A 24,442-nucleotide genomic window follows, 5' to 3' on the forward strand; every position below is an offset into this window, starting at 1 on the left:
CAGTAAAGCTTGTTTCTTGAGATATGTTTGAGGTTTAAATTCAACACTCAAAAGCCTTGGTTTTGTTATGGTGAGATATATGAGATCGATTAATAGTCACTTTCATTATTCTGTCCTAAGTTAAAGCTAAATTCAGTTTATATTATTAGTTTTAGTTTAGTTTGATAGGTCTAAAATCAGTTGTACTAGATTTGTTCCATTTTGGATATGGCATCAATAAATTCATATATTTTAAAGTTATGAAATTATAAAAAACAAAACAACTCAACTTAGCTAAGTGGTGAAGTGAGATTATAAGTTTCTTACATACTCACAAGTTTTTGTCTTGAGATAGAACCATTTTAACAAGACCCTGGACTTTCTGTAGGACGTAACTATCTATTTCACCAAAACAGGTTAAAATAAGGCTGTTTTTTGAGAGAAATATGCACAGATTTTGTAGTATTTAGCTTAAAACCCAGACAAATCTTTTTGATTTCAAAGAGCAATGGCTGAGTGGCCAGCAACGAAATAGACAGGCCTACGTCACAGTGCTGTTTTACACAACTACCCAAAGTCCAAGCTCTTGTTAAAATGGTACTTCATCTTACTTTGATGAAATGTGTCTGAGATATATCTTGTATCAAATATCTCTGTAATTGAGATAGTGTCTAACATACTTCTGAGTTAGTGTCTGAGACACATCATGTTGTTATCTGATAAAGCTTTGTCATCTGAGATCAATTCCTACCAGTGTTGAGATTCTAGTTGCCGTGGCATTTAGAATCATGTGTAGTATCGGACCGTCCCCTAATTGTGCTGGTATTCAGTCCCTGTGTAATTACGCTGTTCAATTTACCTCAATTTAATGCTTTCACCTTGTTTTTATTATTTTTCCTCCATAAAGTAAGCTCTACCTTTTAATTCTTGAAGAACTTTGGAGTCTAAACCTAAGATATAAAGTCAATCGGCTCCTTTAATGAATTAATGATTTAAAAAGATCAAGAGAGTGCAAATAGAAGCTCTGGAGATAAAAGACAGACCTGAGGAACCTTCCATGTTAAAAGATCTTAAAAATTAGGCAGCAAACTGTATACAAAACCATTACTCTATTAGTGAAGGCTTCATTAGGTCTTTGATCAGAAATCTGGCACCTAATGATGTGTATTCACTGAAGCATAACGCAGACTCTGAAAGATGGTGACGAACCATCCCTCGTACATTTACAGATCTTTATCATGATTTTGTTGTTGTTACAATTTGGACGTAATGATATTACAGTTTTGGCTTGATTATTTTTGTCATTACAGTTAAGATGTAATAATATTTTTGTCACTGTTAATAAGCTCTAGAATGATTTTTTGGACATGAACATTGTAACATTTTTTGTGTTTTTTTTCCTGTTTTAATATGGTTTATTGTTGTCATTACAGTTTTGATGTGATGACTTTTGTTGTTGCACAGTTTTAACATGATTTTGTTGTCGTTACAGTTTTGATGTGGAGAATGGGACCAGTGGCCGGGGAGGCCTGGAGGGGACCAGTCCGTCCAGTCGACTGCTACTACAGAACCCACCCCAGAGACGGGACTCCTTCCTGTACCGCCCCGACAGCGACTATGACCTGTCCCCAAAGTCCATGTCCCGCCATTCCTCTGTACAGAGTGACGTGTGAGTACTGTTTTATATTCATTATTACCAACAGTAAAACTCTAGTCAACATTTATAAATTTTTACATTAACATTGATTATTTGATAAATTAAAGTTAAATCCTTCCTTCGTGCAATTAGGCACATAAGGCCGGTGCTCATCCTTATAGTTTTGATGATGCTAACAGAAGAGAGTCACTGACCCTGAATGGGACACCAGTCCATCGCAGGTTATCTCCCAGCATGAGCCGGTACCGAATTTCAGCTGGGTGGACTGAGACAATGTAAATTAAGTTCTTTGACTAAGTGCAAAACACACAACAACAAGTGACCACAGCGGGGTTTGAACCAGCATCGTTTTGGTTTCTGGTCTAATGACCACTGAGCCATGTGTTCCATTATTTGTGATCAAGGAATTCATTTTATCATAAATAATTGTATATATTAATCAATATTCTAACATAATACCCCTGAATCTCTAAGTCTGGTGCTCTGCCAAATGAACTATCTTGCACCATTGATCATATTGGGTTGACTGTCAAACTATAATACAAAAAGATGAAAGTGATTATATTTCTCTTTCCATAACTTTAACTACTGTAAATGTATTGACTTTGGCTGTGGTTTTTGTTTAGCCTTTTTTGCGGAAAGTTGCTGCACTTAACGGAGCACATCACAAAAAATCATGCATCCATCAGTCCATCAGTCTCTCCATTAGCCCATCTGTCTCTCCATCAGTCCATCAGTCTCTATCAGTCCATCAGTCTCTCCATCAGTCCATCTGTCTCTCCATCAGTCCATCAGTCTATCCATCAGTCCATCAGTCTCTCCATCAGTCCATCAGTCTCTCCATCAGTCCATCAGTCTCTCTATCAGTCCATCAGTCTCTCCATCAGTCCATCTGTCTCTCCATCAGTCCATCTGTCTCTCCATCAGTCCATCAGTCTCTCCATCAGTCCATCAGTCTCTCCATCAGTCCTTCAGTCTCTCCATCAGTCCATCAGTCTCTCTATCAGTCCATCAGTCTCTCCATCAGTCCATCTGTCTCTCCATCAGTCCATCAGTCTCTCCATCAGTCCATCAGTCTCTCCATCAGTCCATCAGTCTCTCCATCAGTCCATCTGTCTCTCCATCAGTCCATCTGTCTCTCCATCAGTCCATCAGTCTCTCCATCAGTCCATCGGTCTCTCCATCAGTCCATCAGTCTCTCCATCAGTCCATCAGTCTCTCTATCAGTCCATCAGTCTCTCCATCAGTCCATCTGTCTCTCCATCAGTCAATCTGTCTCTCCATCAGTCCATCTGTCTCTCCATCAGTCCATCAGTCTCTCCATCAGTCCATCTGTCTCTCCATCAGTCCATCAGTCTCTCCATCAGTCCATCTGTCTCTCCATCAGTCCATCAGTCTCTCCATCAGTCCATCTGTCTCTCCATCAGTCCATCTGTCTCTCCATCAGTCCATCTGTCTCTCCATCAGCCCATCTGTCTCTCCATCAGTCCATCAGTCTCTCCATCAGTCCATCAGTCTCTCCATCAGTCCATCAGTCTCTCCATCAGTCCATCAGTCTCTCCATCAGTCCATCAGTCTCTCCATCAGTCCATCTGTCTCTCCATCAGTCCATCTGTCTCTCCATCAGTCCATCAGTCTCTCCATCAGTCCATCAGTCCATCTGTCTCTCCATCAGTCCATCAGTCTCTCCATCAGTCCATCAGTCTTTCCATCAGTCCATTAGTCTCTCCATCAGTCCATCAGTCTCTCCATCAGTCCATCAGTCTCTATCAGTCCATCAGTCTCTCCATCAGTCCATCAGTCTCTCCATCCACCTGTTGTGACACTGGATCAGACAATGGGTCCAGGGTTTTTGACATTCTCACACATGCCTTGACCGTCATTATATTATACATGTAAATGGTCTGTCTGCAGTTGATCTCCATTACCTCATCATGTGTACTCAATGTGTACGCAAGATGTCAGAGTTAAGATTGGATCTGGCTGCTTCTAATCAATATATATAAGACTCCAGTAGACAGAAAAACAGACCTCTGCTGTATTGAAATGAAAATTGATTTTGACTTAAAAAAAATTTAAAAGCTGAGCCAGAAGAAAAATATTTCAAACCCTCAGCTGTGTTTAATTTTTATGATCTTAAATGCAGTTGAAGATTAAGAGATAGCTTAGTTCAGTCAGGTGATGTAATTCATTGGAACAATTTCCTTCCATTTCAACAGCTCTTATAATGGCAGAAGTAAAATATTATAGAGATTATTTTACTGGGCTTATCTTGACAATTTCTTTTCATCCGAATCATTAGATCTTGGTTTCTTTTGGTACAGATTTCTTCAGTGATCAATGAAACAGTTGAAGTCTTGAACATTCTTACAATCTTAGCTGTTTCTTTTTTATGGGTTCCTGGTATCTTATTATCACTCCCTCGTGAATTGTGAAATGAAGTTCAGATTTCATTAGGATCAGAAGGTTTCCTCAGTTTGTATCCAGGAACTCCTGCCTTTCTTGATGGCAACCTACTGAAGCAAGAAAGGTAACTCTGATTGTTTTTTCAGCATAAGACCACCCCAGCTAACTTTGTGTTGCTGCTATTAGTTTATATCAGATCATACCACCAAATAAATCTTCCTTTTTTGTATGAACTACAGAGAAATCGAAACATTCTGTGGCTTGTCACTGTTTGAACATTTCGACAAGTAAAATGCCAAATCAAAGAGAATCAAAGCCAATTAAAGCTGTTAAATCACTAGCTACGCACACGGAATCGGAACAAATGCAGCTGGTGGCAATATAGCAGCCATTCCTGACATAATCAAAACATGGCCTTATCTAATCACTGCTGAAAAATCAAATACACACCAAATGAATATTGCCTCTGGGTAGAATAACATTGAAATGAATTTTTATTCTTTGTTAGCAACAATAAGGCATTTTTATGTGCAGTGCTCTAGCGTGATAGACAAAAGTTTGAAAAATTGACTACGAGAAGGAAATTAGTGTGTTTAATATATTAATTAAACCATTTTCCAGTAACTCAACCAATAAGAACCCATACTTACCATAATATAATAGCTCGAGACTTTTTATTCATAAAGGTATTGTTGTTGGCCCTCTCTTTTGCCAGTATAATCATTGCTAAAAAAATTTTAGCTAAAAAATATATGTACAAGAAACAAGAATAAAAAGAAGCCTGACTGCATGATAAAACCCAACAAGGAATTTTATGTTTGACAAGGTTGAAGTGAACATTTTTGTACATTTGAATTAAATCTTTACGATCTAAGATTGTAATTGAGCTACAAGGTAATTAAAATGAAAAGCAACCATTATTACTGTTAGAAACCACTCAGCTTCTTCGAGAGCAGGAACACAAACCTCATTATTGCTTTACACACATTTTGTTTTATACTTCTGAAGATAACTATTAGAAAAAAAAAATGGAGTTAATTTTCTTGATACAATAATCAAGTGAAAAATCTAGATTTATGTATCAGGCTGTTGACAGATTTATACTGTAGAGACGCCCCTGTTATACACGGAGCTATTGCTGCCCTAACAAAGAGGCCTGCTCACAATATAGAGAACACCCTTAGTCTTAGTCGGGGGATCGCCCAATATTTTGAGTTCAAAGAACAAAAAGGCTGTCACTCAGGATTTAATTAAATTGAGTCTTAGGGCCCAGGAGTAGACCAAATCAAACGTTTTTGCTATGAAAGCTGTGTTCGTTTGAGAAGATGAGATAAGTCTATTGCACACAGTCTTGTTCAGCATTGCCTGGCGTATGGAGGGGTACATAGCCCCAGGTGTATCGAGTGGTACATAGCCTGGCATATCGAGTGGTACATAGCCAGGTGTATCGAGTGGTACATAGCCAGGTGTATCGAGTGGTACATAGCCAGATGTATCGAGTGGTACATAGCCAGGTGTATAGAGTGGTACATAGCCAGGTGTATCGAGTGGTACATAGCCAGGTGTATAGAGTGGTACATAGCCAGGTGTATCGAGTGGTACATAGCCAGGTGTATCAAGTGGTACATAGCCAGGTGTATCGAGTGGTACATAGCCAGGTGTATCGAGTGGTACATAGCCTGGCATATCGAGTGGTACATAGCCTGGCGTATCGAGTGGTACATAGCCTGGCGTATCGAGTGGTACCCCATTGATTTGTAAACTCTTGTTGGTCCTAATGCTTAGTATGTGTATACCTTTAGAGTACACTTGATTCGGATGAGTACGGTCGGCATTAACAGTAACAGTCGGTGTTGTCCATATCACCAGCAAATCCACACTGACTGATTCATATTGACATGTACACAAATCCATTTGGATTCTTCTTTGAGCTAAGGTCACAAAGGTCACCCATCTCTGTCACTGTGATGTCAGTCACTCTGTAGCTGTCTGCCAGTTGTAGGTATCTCAGTTCCTCATTAGACGGACAGAAATATCAGAGTCCGCCAAAATTAGCGAGGGTGCTGGATTGATGAACTGACCAGTGAACTTGCGGCCAGTTCTGTAAACTTCTGTTGACTCCTGGGTTGACTGCCCAGTGCATAGATATTGAATATTTGGCAGGCAGTATGAATATTGGAGAAAATCTGGAGAGCTTGGAGTGAGTAGGGGAGAGACATGGAGATAGAATTGAATCAGTGACCAGGGATGCCTCAACGTCTCCAGCGATTACACAGTTCCTGGCGGCTACAAGATAGTTATTTCCTCTACATGTAGAGGTGAATCCTTCTCTGGTCGTAGTTTGACAATTAGATTATACACGACCAATCCCAACGTCAAATTTCGTTCGTCCTCGTCACTTTTCACAACATTTTAAGAATATTTCCTCCTATTAAAAGGAAACTCAATATTCTGAGAATTCAGGAAACAATAACTTTTAAACCATGTGTATTGACACCTCTCTGACGTCAACAATGGTATGATTATATACAACAGGAGTCCGAGGTCTCAGTAGGTAAAACACCTCTTTACATTTGTATCACTTCCTTCTTCAACTGACCGAGAAATAAAAAAAATAAATAAATAAATTTTATAAATAGAACTGATTTAACATTAATTTTGGTCAGATGTTTATCAATGTTATAAGGGTAATATAATAGCAAAATGATCATAAAGTTGATATTCTTAAAGCAAATTCTGAATTAAACAAATTATAAAGCTAATGTTTTATTGGTTTCTAAGACTTGGAAGAGTGAAGGTTCAAGGACAGAATGATCAGATGTTTGTTGATTAACATCCCATTCATGAATTGTTCCCATAAGTTGAGAACTTAGTCCAGATTTGGTGAAAAGCTTCAAATTTTGATCAGTGCTTGACTTTTAATGATAGAATAATACCAACAAGTTTTGTCACCTCAGGACCGCCCTACATTTTGTAAATGACCAACATTTATTTTTCTCATATCAATGACCCATAATAATCAATCTTATAAATTAAAACTGACTCATAATTATAAGCAGTGTTATATTATTATATAATTATAATAATATATATTATATATAATTATAATTATATTATATTATTATTATTATAAAGCACTTGGAAAGGTTCCTGCCAAGATTTTGATTGACTTTGATCTGTCGACTCTCAGATTTTCTTATTGGAATAGAACTAGAATACACTGAAGTTTTGTAATATCGTCAAGCAGACATATTGCCTGAAAAATATAATTTGATATCAATTTGTACAAAATCAATTCACCACTTTGTATCAACATCAGTTGTGTAACTTCCAATGATTTGTATAGTGGGCATCAGTACTTTCAGCCCTTTGATTGATTGGGACCACAACGCTGTTTTTCTGTCTTTAAAAGAATTTTTCCTGAAAAAAACACCACATTGTTATCATATTTAGATCTTGTCAGAATACTTTTAATTTTTGGTAATTTTCATTTATCAACATTTTGAAATATTTCAGATTAAATCTTAGTTATTTTATTGTAAACCACAACAATGGTCAACAGTAAATTAAACACCGAATATCTTGTCCAGTAATTCCATGTATCCGCGTCAAAGAGACACCGAATATCTTGTCCAGTAATTCCATGTATCCGCGTCAAAGAGACACCGAATATCTTGTCCAGTAATTCCATGTATCCGCGTCAAAGAGACACCGAATATCTTGTCCAGTAATTCCATGTATCCGCGTCAAAAAGACACCGAATATCTTGTCCAGTAATTCCATGTATCCGCGTCAAAGAGACACCGAATATCTTGTCCAGTAATTCCATGTATCTGCGTCAAAGAGACACCGAATATCTTGTCCAGTAATTCCATGTATCTGCGTCAAAGAGACACCGAATATCTTGTCCAGTAATTCCATGTATCTGCGTCATAGATACATGGAATATCTTGTCCAGTAATTCCATGTATCTGCGTCAAAGAGACACCGAATATCTTGTCCAGTAATTCCATGTATCTGCGTCAAAGAGACACCGAATATCTTGTCCAGTAATTCCATGTATCTGCGTCAAAGAGACACCGAATATCTTGTCCAGTAATTCCATGTATCTGCGTCAAAGAGACACCAAATATCTTGTCTAGTAATTCCATGTATCTATGTCAAAGAGACACCGAATATCCTGTCCAGTAATTCCATGTATCTGCGTCAAAGAGACACCGAATATCTTGTCCAGTAATTCCATGTATCTGCGTCAAAGAGACACCGAATATCTAATCCAGTAATTCCATGTATCTGCGTCAAAGAGACACCGAATATCTTGTCTAGTAATTCCATGTATCTATGTCAAAGAGACACCGAATATCTTGTCCAGTAATTCCATGTATCTGCGTCAAAGAGACACCGAATATCTTGTCCAGTAATTCCATGTATCTGCGTCAAAGAGACACCGAATATCTTGTCTAGTAATTCCATGTATCTATGTCAAAGAGACACCGAATATCTTGTCCAGTAATTCCATGTATCCGCGTCAAAGAGACACCGAATATCTTGTCCAGTAATTCCATGTATCTGCGTCAAAGAGACACCGAATATCTTGTCCAGTAATTCCATGTATCCGCGTCAAAGAGACACCGAATATCTTGTCCAGTAATTCCATGTATCTGGGTCAAAGAGACACCGAATATCTTGTCCAGTAATTCCATGTATCTGGGTCAAAGAGACACCGAATATCTTGTCCAGTAATTCCATGTATCTGGGTCAAAGAGACACCGAATATCTTGTCCAGTAATTCCATGTATCCGCGTCAAAGAGACACCGAATATCTTGTCCAGTAATTCCATGTATCCGCGTCAAAGAGACACCGAATATCTTGTCCAGTAATTCCATGTATCTGCGTCAAAGAGACACCGAATATCTTGTCCAGTAATTCCATGTATCTGCGTCAAAAAGACACCGAATATCTTGTCCAGTAATTCCATGTATCTGGGTCAAAGAGACACCGAATATCTTGTCCAGTAATTCCATGTATCCGCGTCAAAGAGACACCGAATATCTTGTCCAGTAATTCCATGTATCTGCGTCAAAGAGACACCGAATATCTTGTCCAGTAATTCCATGTATCTGCGTCAAAGAGACACCGAATATCTTGTCCAGTAATTCCATGTATCTGCGTCATAGATACACGGAATATCTTGTCCAGTAATTCCATGTATCCGCGTCAAAGAGACACCGAATATCTTGTCCAGTAATTCCATGTATCTGCGTCAAAGAGACACCGAATATCTTGTCCAGTAATTCCATGTATCTGCGTCAAAGAGACACCGAATATCTTGTCCAGTAATTCCATGTATCCGCGTCAAAGAGACACCGAATATCTTGTCCAGTAATTCCATGTATCTGCGTCAAAGAGACACCGAATATCTTGTCCAGTAATTCCATGTATCTGCGTCATAGATACATGGAATATCTTGTCCAGTAATTCCATGTATCCGCGTCAAAGAGACACCGAATATCTTGTCCAGTAATTCCATGTATCTGCGTCAAAGAGACGTAAGGGAACTCGGTGATATATTACTAGCTGATTTGTTTTGAGCAGAATGACACCTGGTATTGCGTAACGATGAGTGCTTCCAATTCATTTTGATTCTGACTTTCCTTTCCCAATAAGTCATGTGTTAAAAGCTATCAAATTGATGTAATAATTGCTTCTACCGTACCAGTGAGACTATCCGTATGTCACATTTGATGATTTTACTGCTGTGACACTAGACCTTCTTACCCCGTCACTGCTCACTAGTTTTCTTCCAGTACCCCTGATTTACTGCAAACAAATCAAATCAGGGGGGCCAGTCTTTAGTCCCTCTGGTCCCTTGTTCTTTTCTGTGCTGCATTAGTTTTTGACACAGACAAGATGGATGAGCCTCAAACTCTCTCAACCAGCACACCAGTACCAGTATTATGTAATCCCCATAACAGTTGAGTTTGAAGTTTGGGTTAATTATTAGAAGATGTTTTAGAGAAAATTTATGAGAAGATAATTGTAAGTTGTCCATAAAATGTTGTTAATGGAGTACAGAGGCAGAGCGCTGGCATAAAGTGCAGGTCTAAGTGCAAGGTTTTTGTCAGTTTGTTACAGTTGGCAGTCGGTAGGACTTGCACATTCGGCGTAGGAGGTTCAAATCCTAGTGGGATGGAAGGTCATTGAGGAGATAGATCATACTAGCTATGTTTTACCTACAAATCAAGATTTATTTAGCAGCAATATTCATAACATAAGATGAAGGTCATTTGGGGATGACCTTGAACTTTTTTTATTTCATTGACAATGTGATACAAAGACGGGTATAGAACCTCACATGTACACAATATTATAACTCGGCCTTAAAACAAAACAAAACGACTATAATTATAAAGAACAAAGACCGCAATAAGAGAAGAGCATTGTTTTATGTAAATCAATGGAGCCAATATATAAAGTTTTGTAATAGCCACCATTTACATATCAAGGTCAATGTACTTTAGAAGCACATAAATTAGTTGGGTTGAAAATTCGTTGTTTTTAAGCCAAAGAAGATTTCTTTGGGATTCAATTTGTCGTATCATAAACCCCAAAATGTATCAAATATCAACCCTATATTTATGAATACCGGGTTAGAAATTTGTCATAGATTAAATTTAGTTGATAAATAGTGCCAACGAAATTATCAAAATTATTAATCCTCAACAAATATTTCTGCCTCTTCAGTATGCACTTAAAGGTGTGAATCGTCTCTGAATGTAATACATGTATGTACTGAAGGCTAGAAAATGTTTCCAAAGAGATCAATTCGTGGGTTTCAATTTTTTATTAATGTAAATATCAAGGCCTTAGCAACAGTGATAAAGACTTCACACGATCTTGATTTACATCTGTCAAAACTGTACGTGTGTGATGATTACGCGTGAATTATTGCTCAAATTCTATCGCAGACGCTGTAGCCACTGTTTTCATACAAGTCCTCTCAACAGTGGTCCACACCGATTAGTGTGGCATTCTGGGAAGGTTTATTTTTTCTCTGTTGAATTCTTTGTGTGAAACCTCCACTGAGATATGACTATAATGCTGATGAAATTCAATTATAGATTTATCTACATCAACATCTGACAAATAAAAAATAGGTAAAAGCAGAAAAGATGAAAAGTATTGATAATTTGAGGCACGAATTAGGCAACTTGTGACAGATCTTTTCATCAGATTGGGTGTATGTGCATAGATAGTAATTTAATTTCCTCTCTCTGTAAAAGGCACATACATATATAACAAGTCCTGCCCTTGTAAGATTTAGATGGCTGATCTTTTATATTTTTCATAACAAAATAGATTGCGGACATCTGTTGCTCAGCTCATCTGGAAGAAAAGCAAATTTGAAGAATTCCCAAACAGCTTCAGTGAATTTTTATTGATTGAAAAATGTCGCAGCTTTCTGACATTTGCATATAAATTTCATATTCCCAAGAAATAACTCTCATTCAATTCTCTTAATGATGAATAAGGAGTTCTGAAAAAAGGTGAAATTATTGATTCTAGATTGAGATATGGAGATTGAACAGCTCCAAAAATAAAAAACCCAAAGATACATGAAGGAGTTGGAGTGATTCAAACAAACAGATATTTCTTTTATGAAACCTTACATTTATATAGAAGTGATTGCTTCCCCAGGAATTACTCAGATTCATAATCTATAAATGCTTCAAATAAATCTATTTAGACAGAAACTACTCAACTACCTGAAATCCACTTATTCTATAAAGAAAATCCCATAATCCACTTTCGTCTAATTGAGGCATTTTCCTCTATTTTTCTACAGCCATTTGGTCTGTCGTAAAATGGCAAACAATGCTTATTTGTCGATACTGGTTTCATCGTCATCTCCACCAGAAATAAGCATTCAATATACTTAAATAGATTATTGATATCAACGTTTGTTTAATGATATCTGCCAGTATAATGCTTCATTTATAGCTTGTTTGAAGACATCCCTCATTTGTTTCCTTCTCTTGGGAGAGAAAGCATGAGAGGGAGTCAGATCCAGTGTGGCTTGTAAATCTCTTCATCTCATTTTCTCTACCTCTTTCCTCTCTCTCACCCTTTCTCATCTCTCTCTCTCTCTTGTTTTTTGTGAGATGATCCAGATTTGATAGGAATTTTATGCGTGTGAAATATCCCAGAGAGCATACATGGTGCCAGACTATTTTTATTGAGTTTTCAATAATCTTTTACAGAAGTAAAAATTGAATGAGGATTGCGTTATTGGCACGAGCCACTAGTTGTTTACATATTTTGTTGTAGTTTGTGTACAGCGCGGGTTTAATTATAGACTAGCGTGGAGTTACTGGAGACGAGCCCTTTAAGTGAGGAGTATTTTTGGAAGCACCCTGTACAGAGTTTAAAAAACACACAGGGGTAGTGTATTGATAGTGCTCAGTGAAGTGACACAGCTTTGTTTGTGGTCGGTAATACATGAACTAATCAGCCAGAATACAGCACGGATTAAGCCTGGAGTTTCCTCTTAGTATACTGAAAGGTCATTCTATGGAGTTTGGGAAATATACACACATCACCTGTCGTGAACAGGTTAAGTAGCTGCAGCACCTGGAGAAATCCACGTTATTGGTCGGTAGTCGAGTCTCGGGGAGGCGGTGCCAGCGTGTGAGAGTTTGGAGGGGCAAATAGTTAATCAATTCTCAGTGGAGAGTCATATTTACATGAATGAGATTAGGCGATTGTCTGTTGTGATCAGTAGTATACTATGTCATACCTGGCCTAGCACACCTGGCAAACAAAGCTCAGGTAACCCTGTGTGTCGTGCAGGTAATCTCAGCCTCAGACACCAGTAAGGAACATCGGGATTGGTCTGGGATGGAGTCGGAGCCCGGAATTCACAGGGTCCTAAGTACTAGTGCGCTCCGTATCCCCAAACAACGGAACTCGTTCTGGAGAAGGTATGTTAGTTATAGGAAAATCCACTCTCATTGGCTTAGTCGCTAACTTAGTAAACAGCGTCTTAGTAAGTACTCTCTTGCTCACTTTGTTGTAAGTGGGACTGTAGTTGATGCAGAGTAAATAATTGTTTTAATCACACCAAACAAATAGTAAATTCAAATTCACTATAGCGGAGTTTCTTGTTTCAAGAATTGCATTTTTTTTTTCAATTTTAATATCAGTACTTATAATTTACCTGCCATGAAATTTGGGAAACCTGGTGAGGGGAAATTCAATATCTTGAGGAATACCCGCTACATAAATCTATTGAATATGAATTGTTTTCATGTCTGGGCACCTTTTAATTGTTATTGGAGGGGGAATTCAATGGTGACATTCAGAGAGAGATAGAGAGAGAGAGAGAGAGAGAGAGAGAGAGAGAGAGATGGAAACTTCTCAGTTATGTCCTTACCAGCCTCCCAGAGTACTGAAGAATATTGCATCCTCACTGATAATGACAGAAAGTAGACAAGGACGCTCGTGTAAACAGTACTCCAGTGAATTATCGTTATTACCAAGAATGTGAACAGAAAATTTATTGTGCAGAATTTCCTAAGTTTTTGTTGTAATTTTTTTAAGTCATTAATTTTTTTGCTGGTCGTAAAATCTAAAGATTCCACTGATGTGTGACATTGAGGGATTTTAAGATGTAATGATTTTTTACACATTTATGATTCTGTGTGATGAATTGATAGAAATCAATCGGAGACCATATACAGTGGTGATATTGGGTTAATGTCTCGAGAAATCTAGAACCCTTTTCTTGTTAGCTTTCCTGTGCGGCAATCTGATCATCAATATTTAATCAAATCTCAATCAACAGGTGGACTTATTTGCTAGCCTTTCTCACTTCAGGCTACAGTTTTCAGGGGTTTTTTGGGGTTGTAAGATGTTTTTTTTGTTATGCTTAGCTTTCCTCTTGAAGGTTGGGGGTTCACATTTACTTTATTAATATTTTCAACATCCTACACCTTAAGACACACAGTACTTTTATGAACTAGGACTGGCCAATGATAGCCCCCCTCCCCCTGCCCCCTTATCTAGGAAGACTGCTCACTGTTTAATAGTCAGAGTTCCTTATCTTTGAGGACTTCACTATTGTAATCCCCGACTGATCTGAGAGCCATCAATCTACTGTTATATATTACTCTCAGAACATTGCACCTGATTAAAAATTAATGGTTTCCAATGAGTGCAGGACATTTTGTATCACAGAAAAAGTCATTACAAAACTTAATTGAGTTTCTTATGGTTCTTGACTTAGTTGTAAGTGAATTGAAAGATGCATGGATAAATCATTCTTTATTGGAGTGAGAAGATGCCTGTTAATTAACACATGCTGTTGATAAAGTGTATTGAACTGAAAAATCAGAGGTAAAACTTTTTGTCAGAAGACGTAATATAACAGTAAAAAGTATCTATAGATTGCTTTTATTAATTCCATATCATCATTCAGGTGTTTCAGTAATGAATATAAGGTTTATCTCTCTAGTCAGCCATTCAACTGTCACCCGTTCCCTTATTAACCATGTGGCAGCAGCCTAGTACACTTTTTCTTTTCACTTGAGAAATTTGTAATTGTTTGTTATGTGTTAATTCTTTCAATATGGCATGGGATATAAAAGGATGCAGGTTGTATTTTGAGCTGGATGTTTCTTTTCCTGTGTGTACACCAGTGTTGAGATGTAAGAGGGAAGTACTGGTGGAGTATAGTGTGTGGTTAACATTGCCAACATGTACAGGAGAGAGTTCCTGTCACTATAGCCCAGATATAGATCTAGGAGCATCCTCATGTACCCCCCCCCCCCTCACATACTGTAAATTCCTAATTAAAAGCGAGGAATTAATATCCACTTAAAATCCCGAGAAGCATCCTAAGCAGATTTTAAAATCTCACCATTATTTTGTGAAAGTTGAAAACTATAAGAAATAAGGAGAAAAATTCAACGTTCGTGATTTTATATTCTCGCGATTTGATACAAATCAGCGGGATTGCGGAATTAAGTACTCGCGTAATATAAGAAATTTACACTACCTCCCCCCTTCTCTGTTTTTGATCACTACTTTCTAAAATAACCAACCAGTATTCTCTTCTATCTCCCCCAGGTTTTCCTTTGTTGACACTTGTAACATGTCTCTCTACACCCTATGTTTAGATCATGCACAGGGAGATATTGCTCCGCAACACTCTGCATAAAGAAAAATCAACAAATTTCCAAGAAAAAAAAGAAGAGTTTCTCTGGGTTATTGTTTGCCTCTGAAGTTATCTTTCTCTCCTTTGTCTGTTGAATTGATTTTTCATTTTATGAAATGCTCTGATGTAGATGGCTCGCTTTTAATCCAGTGAAATGAGATTTTGATCTTGAAGCTCACCATTGTGAGGGGCCCTTTGATCGTGAACAATGAACTCGAGGATCAGGTGCTGTCTGTGGTGCTGTCAAACGTTTCCATGGTAATGCTGATGTCACACAGGAAATGCCTAGAACTTTGTATTAATTATCACTTAATTTTCTGGTAACATGATTCATAATTGTTGCACTTGTTACAAATCTCCCCTGTTTTATGTTCTCTTGAGTTCCGAGATGGAACTCCTTTCTTTGGCGTATCCTTGAGCCTTGGCTGTCAGACTGCAGTCACCAGCTGTTTCGGCGGTTCAGCACCGGGCGAGTGTCAGTGGGTACACCTCTTCACCCCTCTTCCCCCCCTCGGCTTCAACTTAAATCACAGCTAATGAGGAAACAAGGAATGCATCAGACATATATCGGTTGAGAAACGTTAGGGCAACATCCCTCTGTACTCCTGTTACAGTCTCTGCATATCTCCGCCTACAGAAAGTTCTGGAATTCAAATTAAATTGCTGTTGAACTAATAGAATTTTTGTTTGTTTAATTTTTAAAAAGTGCATTTTTAAATTTTTGCTATTTACTTTCTTCAATATAAATGTGGAATGTATACAGCCTGCTTATATAAACCCAAAGGGGATGTCATTATTTATCATTATTAGGCTAAAGGGGGAAGTCATTATTTTCTTAATCCAACAAGAGGCATAGCGTAATTTAGTCATTACTCAATCTGAAATGAAATATGGTGTTTTTAGCTTACTTTAATACTCAGGTGTTGCAAACATTTACAACTGAAGTTAATATTAATCCTAATGCGGCAGATTATTTGCTGCCCGTGACAATTACACTTTTGGCTCTGGAGACAGAAGGTCTGGAGACAAATTGAAATGGCTGAGGTTTTAACTGAATATTATAACAGTACTAGTGTAATTAAGAGTCTTAAAATATTATCAATGTAATCCTTTCAGTGACCTGTGCTGTGGTTTTATAATGTTGATATGGCTGACACTAGCTGTGTACCGTTACACTGTTACTGTCATAGAGTGGTAACTAGTGTAGTAGCTCCGTCACTTCTCGGCATCAATATCTTCCCATGATGCAAGATAGACAACCCATAAGTCAGTTCTTCCACGTGGAATGGGAAGCCTGCAGTCTCCACTGACACAGTTAGAGCACTAGGCTAGAGGGGATAAGTCTCATGAAGTTAGTAGCATTTGTATCCACCTAACCCAGCTAGATGTGTCAGTATCCACCTAACCCAGCTAGATGTCCGACCTGCACTCTGGGGGACAGCTGTAATATGCAGGGTGGTTTGTCCTTTATGGGAAATGAATGGCGTCCGTCAGAGTGCTGTGTATTGAATGAGGTTTAAAAAGTCAATTTATATGACTGCAGCTGCCATATTAATTGTTAACAATTAAAGGATATATGCATACATATTCTTTTTTAAATGTATATATCAAACTGAAAACAAATTATTGGACAGTCTCATTTATTCAAATCAAGATGTGCATGTTCAGTTGATTGGTTTTATTATGCAATGATAGATCTATGTTTAAATCCAATACCATTTAATAACCAGTATACATTACGTTTTACATAACAACATGCATACACCTGTTTTTGAAGGCACCCAGGAATAAAATCACAAGTTGAGTTTATCACAGCTTTTAAATCTACTCAGAATGACAATTGACGAATTAAAGATTTAGATTATTCAATGGAGGTGGAGGCATGAAGACAGAATGAAGTAGAATATTTGGACTCCTGAATGTGGTGGTTGACTTGTAATTAAGTCCTCAACAAGGTTGTTTCTTTGGAAGTGTTAGAATTTAAAAATTTTAGTTCAACACTTGATTTTATTATCATGGAACCCCTCCACCCCATCAGCCTGTAAACAGTTGATAATCCACAAGAGTTGACCCCCCAGAAAAATTAGATGAATCCCCAGTTCTATTAGATCGGTGGAGATTGTTTTCATTAGCTGTGGATACAGACCCCAGGCACTGATGGCATGATGTCGTGGGGTGAACTGCCAGCTCCTGAGGGAGGATCAATTGAATTAAGTGGCTAATTGATCTTGTAGAGATAGACCACTGCCATTGACCATTATCTGTATCCCTGTATAGGTCCTTCCTCCGGTAGTTTACTGGCCGTAGTCAGCCGTAGTCTGGTGTAGTCCACTTTTTGTACCCTGTTTGGTACAGCTCTGTGGACCCAGAGTATTGATCAATAGGGCCCTATCATCCACAGACTCACTGTCATATGTATAATCTATCAGGACTGTCGTTAGTTGAAGGACACTCAGTATTCACATCTGATGAAGGACATTACAGTTTTTAACATTCAAGAGTTGCTAAAAAAGATGGCATTAGTAACCATATCTTTGTTAAAGGTTCCATTCCATCTCAGGTTTAAATCTGTTTTGTGGTAACATAAAAACATTTAGAAAGTTTCTTTTTTATGTTCCTGTTATTTACTTTGATGATTTTATACATTTAAAACATATATCAATATGTTAAAAATACATGTATTGACGCTTATAAGCTGTTTAGATATTGGACATTTAAGACCCGTTTAAATTGCTTATTTTGACGTTTCAGTATGCAAATCAATGAAATTCTATCATTCTGCAAGTGTCTCAACATGAAAGCCAACTTCTTATGAGGCTCTTTCATTCAGGATGAATATGAGAAGATTTTAAAATGTAAATACATTATACGTGAATAAAAGTCATCATTCTTTATGGATGATTGCACGACCAATAAATTCTATTCTCAGTCATTACAGTATTACCAAGAGCTTTAATCATTTCAAACTACTAAAACAGCAGACAAAGTCTTTTTTCTGTATGTAATTGACAGTCTGTGGTCTCTTTCATATGAATGAAACATTTAATGTATCTATAGAACAGCTGAACTTTATATTCTGAAGTTGCATATGAAAAAGAATTTACAACATTGTAGTTAAAATAAATGACTATTACCGAAATGATGTTGTAATGAATAAAGAAATTTTAGGAAATTTAGTAGAAAATACATTTATGAATTGACTTAGCCCAGATAGATTCAAACCTTCATCCACAGTCGTCAGTCTCTAATACCACCGAGCCAATTTTCTATAAATGTACAGTGACCAAGTAAGATCAGAAAACTTCCATGTAAAGTATGATGGCATTGTAAAACTGAATCTGGACAAACCCATCATATGGTGAAATAGAGCACATTGACCTCATTGAAGGACTGGTTGTCCCGCTTAGTTATGGATGGTTGACTTACAAACAAGGTTGCCCCTAGAACATGACAACACAAAAAAATATGAGCATGTCAAGATGTGACAGAGCTATGAGGATGTGATCTGGAGACATTGCTGGGGCCGTCCTCTGTATAGTTCACCCATCCGTCAGTCGGCGCTGACAGCAGACCTCACGTTAACAGATGACATTACTGCTCTGGTATTTAACATCATGAAAAAAAATTCATCTCGTAAAAATGAAATTATTGGAATGCCGGAGTGCAGTGTGCCAAGGACTAGATGTCATAACACGGCGAGGTGTTTGATGTATATCCTCACAGTCAGTGAGAAAAATTACGTGAGGGACTTTCAGGAATCCGTAGTTGTGATTCCTACGCTGTACTGACACTGTGGTCTAATGGCTGATTTACAAACTGTCACCATGGTGATGGATGACACATCAATCTACCTTGCTCCCTCCCCCTTTTTCCTCATAGTTTTGTAAATTTAAAAGTGCTTTTTAATTCTAGAGATATTTAATGTTGATAGGAGGTTTGAACTATAAAGAGTTATAAGTAAGCGTTCATGTTGGGACAATGTATACTGAAATTTTAAATTATAACGGGGATTTACTTCAGACAGTTTATGATTACCTCCAATTCCTGAAGAGTTCCAATGAGTAAGTAATCAATGCTAAATTAAATATTTCATTTTTTTTTTATATACAACTAAGTTATAAATAAAGATAATTTTTTCTTCCCAGATGCCTTATTATGAAAAAATAGTTAAATGTTTCACTTGCACATTTTTGGTTATGTATTTTTTTTTCTTGAAATCAAGAGATGACATTGAAGTTGTAGTGCATCAATTGACAGTAAACAGCAGAGAATAGAAATCAATAAACATCCAACCAGAATTTGATAGAGACGCGAGTGATGGTCTGGTCGTTTCTGCGTTTTATTGTGTCATTTTCATGCACACCCCTCCAATCAATACCCTGACCTTGTTGTACTGGCACTGGATCAGAATTATTTTATATTAAGAAAGATCAACAAGGCCCAGATGGGAAGGGCAGAGGGTGGGGGTGAGATTTCTGAAAGGGGCACCCTGTGTATATTTAGTTGTAGATAGTTTCGGGTTGTGTAAGTGTACGATAGTAGTGCGTAAATCTGTCACAAACACGCTACTGTAATGTAAAGGTACTGACTTAAAAACATGTCCGTGACGAAGTCAGCTCACTGCATGTCGTAATGGCAATGTCGTCACTTTATCAAGTCAGCACCAGATTCCGGCTTTTGTTTTGGTTTATATAAGTTGGAAGCTCACTGCCTTAAATTGATGCCCGCCATGTAGGGGAAGCGGTGAGTTCTATTGATCACTGGCCGAGCATTGTGGTGTGTGTGTGCTTGTCTAAGTCTGCTCTACACACTAGAACGATGCAGAAAATCGTCAAATATCTGAGGCCTTCCTTTAAGGGAAATGGTCGACGACGGAATTATATTCAATTTTCATCTTGTTTCCATTCCAGACATGCGGATGATCTGATCGTGACACCGTTTGCCCAGATCCTGGCCAGTCTACGGAGCGTGCGGAACAACTATGTGATGCTGACCAACACATCCAGGGAACGGTGAGTACGCATTTCTCTCCTCTCTCTAACTTCTGTCCATCCTCTCATCTCTTTCTGTCTTCACTCCACTGTATCAAGTACATTGTATTTATTAACAGGCAAGGTAAATTTATAACCACTAATCATGAAGTCTATAACACCATTTTGTGTTCCTGGCTACTGTAACCAACGTCAATTAAACTTGAGCTGGTATGACTCTATCATTTGGTTTGATATAGCGTGTAGTGTTAGATTAAAGTGTCTCTATATATAGTATCAAAGTATTCCTACAGCTGGTGCAGAATGCTGTTTTATTTATAACCATCCCTCTACATTGTTCTAATCAGTATTTGACCTTGAACTGAACTCATATTATTTTTTGCAATATACAATGATTGTTTAGTACAGATTTTTTTTTTTGTATCTATTGGATTTTTTAAGAGGTAATGTCAAGGTCTAAGATCGAAAATTTTAAGGTCATTTTAGAAATGATGAAATTGAGGAATCCAGTGATTAATGAAACTATAAACTATAAACTATAAACCTACTATACGTATATGAGGATGTTATTGGTGTCACAATCATTGAAGAGTTTTGGTATTCATATACATGCATACAGTTAAAATTTTCAATTACCTGTCTGTATATTTTCTTTGCTATATTCATGTACTTTAAAGATAAGTATAAAAGTAAATTTGTGTTTTTAGTGAATATCAATTTCCTTAATCTGAATCATTCAAAGTGTGCATTATTTTCTGTTTAAGCTGTGATGATGTCACTTAATTTCCTGGTGTAGAGACACTTAAAAAAACACTGGGTAAACAGTTTTATAATCTGAATTGTTTCAACTTTTTTACAAGTTATATTTGATTTGAATTGGCCCCTGTTATTTTCATTATTTACTTCCACCCCCTCTCCATTATCTCAGCATTAAACCCTCAAGATCTCACCTGGGATATACACCTGGGATATACACCTGAGGATTTACACCTGAGGATTTACTATTTTCCGGTTGAATCTGAAAGCTCTAAGTTACCTGGCTACTAAACTCACTGACAGAGCTTTCACATTCCCCTTCTCTGGCAGCACTTAATCCGTGAATCAGAAAACGGTCCAAATGACAGATCCTAGGAATTCATTATTTTACAACTGTTTGTCGCTGTTTTATAAACATTCATTGTCATAAAATGTGCAGATGACGTACAATGTATCAGAATTTTAATAAAATATTTATTTTGGACAAAAATGTGAACAGCTACAGACAGTGAAATGGGAGCTCATATTAATTTTCTGTTGTATTGAATTTATCAATAGTGCATCATATGAGTCATTTGGCATTTTCTGAAAAAACACAAAATTTGACAAAAATCTCCATATTTCATTTGTGACACAATATTATGGTACATGTATCACTATTGCTATTTAAAAAAGATCAATTTATGTTAGAATGATATGATAAACATGATATATTTGTATTTAAAGCATGCACTATAACCACTGGATATAGAGAAAAGTTTTTCAGATTGCATGGTTGCAAATTTCAGGTGTAATAAAAAAAAAATCCATATAAACTTGGAAGATGTCACAGTTGACTTTATATGTTACTCAAAATATTCAAGGTGAGGAAAATATCAAATATTGCTGACAGGTATTGATTTTTTGAATTTGAAAAAAAAATACCAACAACATAGTGGGAGGGGGATAAACATTTCAAGAATCTGGACAAGCAAAAAAAAAAAAAAAGCAAAATGTAAAACTTTGCAACAAAGAGAGGGTGGGGGGGGGGGGGGGGCTATTACTGAAGTTTTATTTCATTTTTTTTTTATTTATGGACCAAACAGTTTATGAAGTGTGAGAGTTTATAATTGGTCTGTAGAGATCGTCTATTGTAAATCAGCAGGAGGTTGAGTCCTCACTCACATAGATGATGTTGAGACGTGATCGTAGAGCCCCCGCGGACTACCTGCCAATCTTGATTTACCTTGACGGTGTAATGGAACGTTTAATAGCATGCATTCTTTTTATGTCTGTTTTTGATGAGGTCAACACCTGACAAAGTTAACTCAATCATTCTGGATATGCTTTGTCATTCATAACTTAGTATTCCTACTTTTATCAGATTGAATTGACTACATGTATTCAAGAGTATTATTCCAAGTTACATAATCCATTCAGTTACGACTTCCACGTTGTTTTTGGGTTTTTTTTTTAGCTGAACAAGTTTTGAACCAGTTTGAAAAAACACTTGTTTCCAAGAACATGAATAATTAGGATATTCTTTGTTTATTTCTGTAGTATTATTCAAAGAAATTATTAGTAGTTAAGAGTGCTCATATGACACATTGATGTAACACACTGTATACTTTATTTTCAGATCTGGCACAGGGGGGAAATCCAACTCTATACCTTCAGCTCCACCCCACACAAACGCAAACCTCAAAACAGGTAAATAATCAATTGTTTTGTTTTGTACACTACACAAATACCAACCTAAAATCAGGTAATATGTTCTATTATGTACCTCAAAATCAGGTCAATATTGTACTGTTCTGTAACCCCCCCCCCCCACCCCCCCTTCCCCCCCCCCCACACACACACACACACTCTCATATAGATATCTACTGATAAATAGGTCAATATTGTTCTGTTCTATACTGCCCCACACACAGATATCTACTGATAAACAGATCAATATTGTACTGTTCTATACTGCCCCACCCATAGATATCTACTGATAAATAGGTCAATATTGTACTGTTCTGTACTGCCCCACCCACAGATATCTACTTTATATAAACAAGTGAATATTGTTCTGTTCTGTACTGCCCCACCCACAGATACCAACCTGGTACTTTCATACTGGTCAATTTTGTTTTGTTCCACCAACAAATACAGATAAAATATGTCCTGTTGCATATAATCACCCAACACAAATAGCAAACAAAAAGCAGATTGCCCCTCCATATTATATACAAATACTGCCTGTACACATCAAATGACAAAAGCTTACTTCTTGTTTCTGTGGTCTGCCTGTATGACAGCCAATGTAGAGAGATGATGATTACTGGTTCTTTGTCTTCTGTCATCTCTTAGATCTGTTTTCTTTGTTGTGTAATTGATGCAGTTCTTTAACAGCATATATCTAACTCCCTATCCTGAAGTTTGACTAAACAATGCAGTAAAATCACCTTGTATTGTATAAAGGATTCATTCCAATAATACCATCAAAGACAGTGTAGAGCCAGCAGAGATCTACTTCTTCTGCTGCAGCTAGTCTTTTGCTGTGGTGCTATCAGGTTTTGTGGCGATGTGTTTATAATTAATCCTTTTTATTTTCTACAATTAAACCTCTTTACGACTCTGTGCTGCTAGGTTCTGTTGATTGGACTGCCACACGTGTTGCACATAAAGGTCTCAATGATCCAGGTTTTTTTTCTGCAAGTGCTTCAGAGCATCAAGCAAACAAAACATGCCTGATTTCAGACGCACATGAATCTAATTGACTCAATCCGGTGTTGTGATTTCTTTACTTGACACACTTTTTATTAGTGATGTAAACTTTAAAAAGAATTTAAGCATTTCAATTTAACAAACAATGTTAGGAGCTTGTGTCTGAGTGATAACACAGTTAGTTGTTACAGATGAGAGTTACGGCCAGCTCGCCATGGAAACGCTGGAGGAACTGGACTGGTGTCTGGATCAGTTGGAAACGATGCAGACACACCGGTCAGTCAGTGACATGGCCTCCAGCAAGGTACGCAAAGATACTCACACTCAACACTCACACTCAACACTCACACTCAATGCTCGCACCGGTCAGTCAGTGACATGGCCTCCAGCAAGGTACGCAAAGATACTCACACTCAACACTCACACTCAATGCTCGCACCGGTCAGTCAGTGACATGGCCTCCAACAAGGTATGCAAAGATACTCACACTCAACACTCACACTCAATGCTTGCACAGGTCAGTCAGTGACATGGCCTCCAGCAAGGTACGCAAAGACACACTCAACACTCACACTCAACACTCACACTCAATGCTCGCACCGGTCAGTCAGTGACATGGCCTCCAGCAAGGTACGCAATAATAGTCACACTCAACGCTCACACTCAACACTCACACTCAATGCTCGCACCGGTCAGTCAGTGACATGGCCTCCAGCAAGGTACGCAATAAAAGTCACACTCAA

At 37.6% G+C, this 24,442-nt stretch overlaps 1 protein-coding gene across 8 annotated transcripts in view; it reads left to right on the plus strand.

Annotated features, from left to right (window-relative positions):
* Nucleotides 1-24,442, plus strand: part of LOC105324649 (3',5'-cyclic-AMP phosphodiesterase 4B) — a 51,647-nt gene that overhangs the window by 19,716 nt on the left and 7,489 nt on the right. For 5 of the 8 annotated variants that reach the window (XM_066066140.1, XM_066066141.1, XM_066066142.1 and 2 more), the window contains exons 2-5: nucleotides 1,472-1,648; nucleotides 20,169-20,270; nucleotides 22,624-22,694; nucleotides 23,891-24,003. In XM_066066140.1, coding sequence (XP_065922212.1) covers nucleotides 1,472-1,648; nucleotides 20,169-20,270; nucleotides 22,624-22,694; nucleotides 23,891-24,003 — 463 coding nt within the window. Of the gene's footprint in view, nucleotides 1-1,471; nucleotides 1,649-12,357; nucleotides 13,025-19,221; nucleotides 19,320-19,842; nucleotides 20,002-20,168; nucleotides 20,271-22,623; nucleotides 22,695-23,890; nucleotides 24,004-24,442 lie in introns of those variants that run through there. The other 3 variants (XM_066066143.1, XM_066066144.1, XM_066066145.1) reach the window with 3 other exon arrangements.

The sequence above is a fragment of the Magallana gigas genome, chromosome 7 (assembly GCF_963853765.1).
Source record: "Magallana gigas chromosome 7, xbMagGiga1.1, whole genome shotgun sequence".
NCBI lineage: Eukaryota > Metazoa > Mollusca > Bivalvia > Ostreida > Ostreidae > Magallana > Magallana gigas.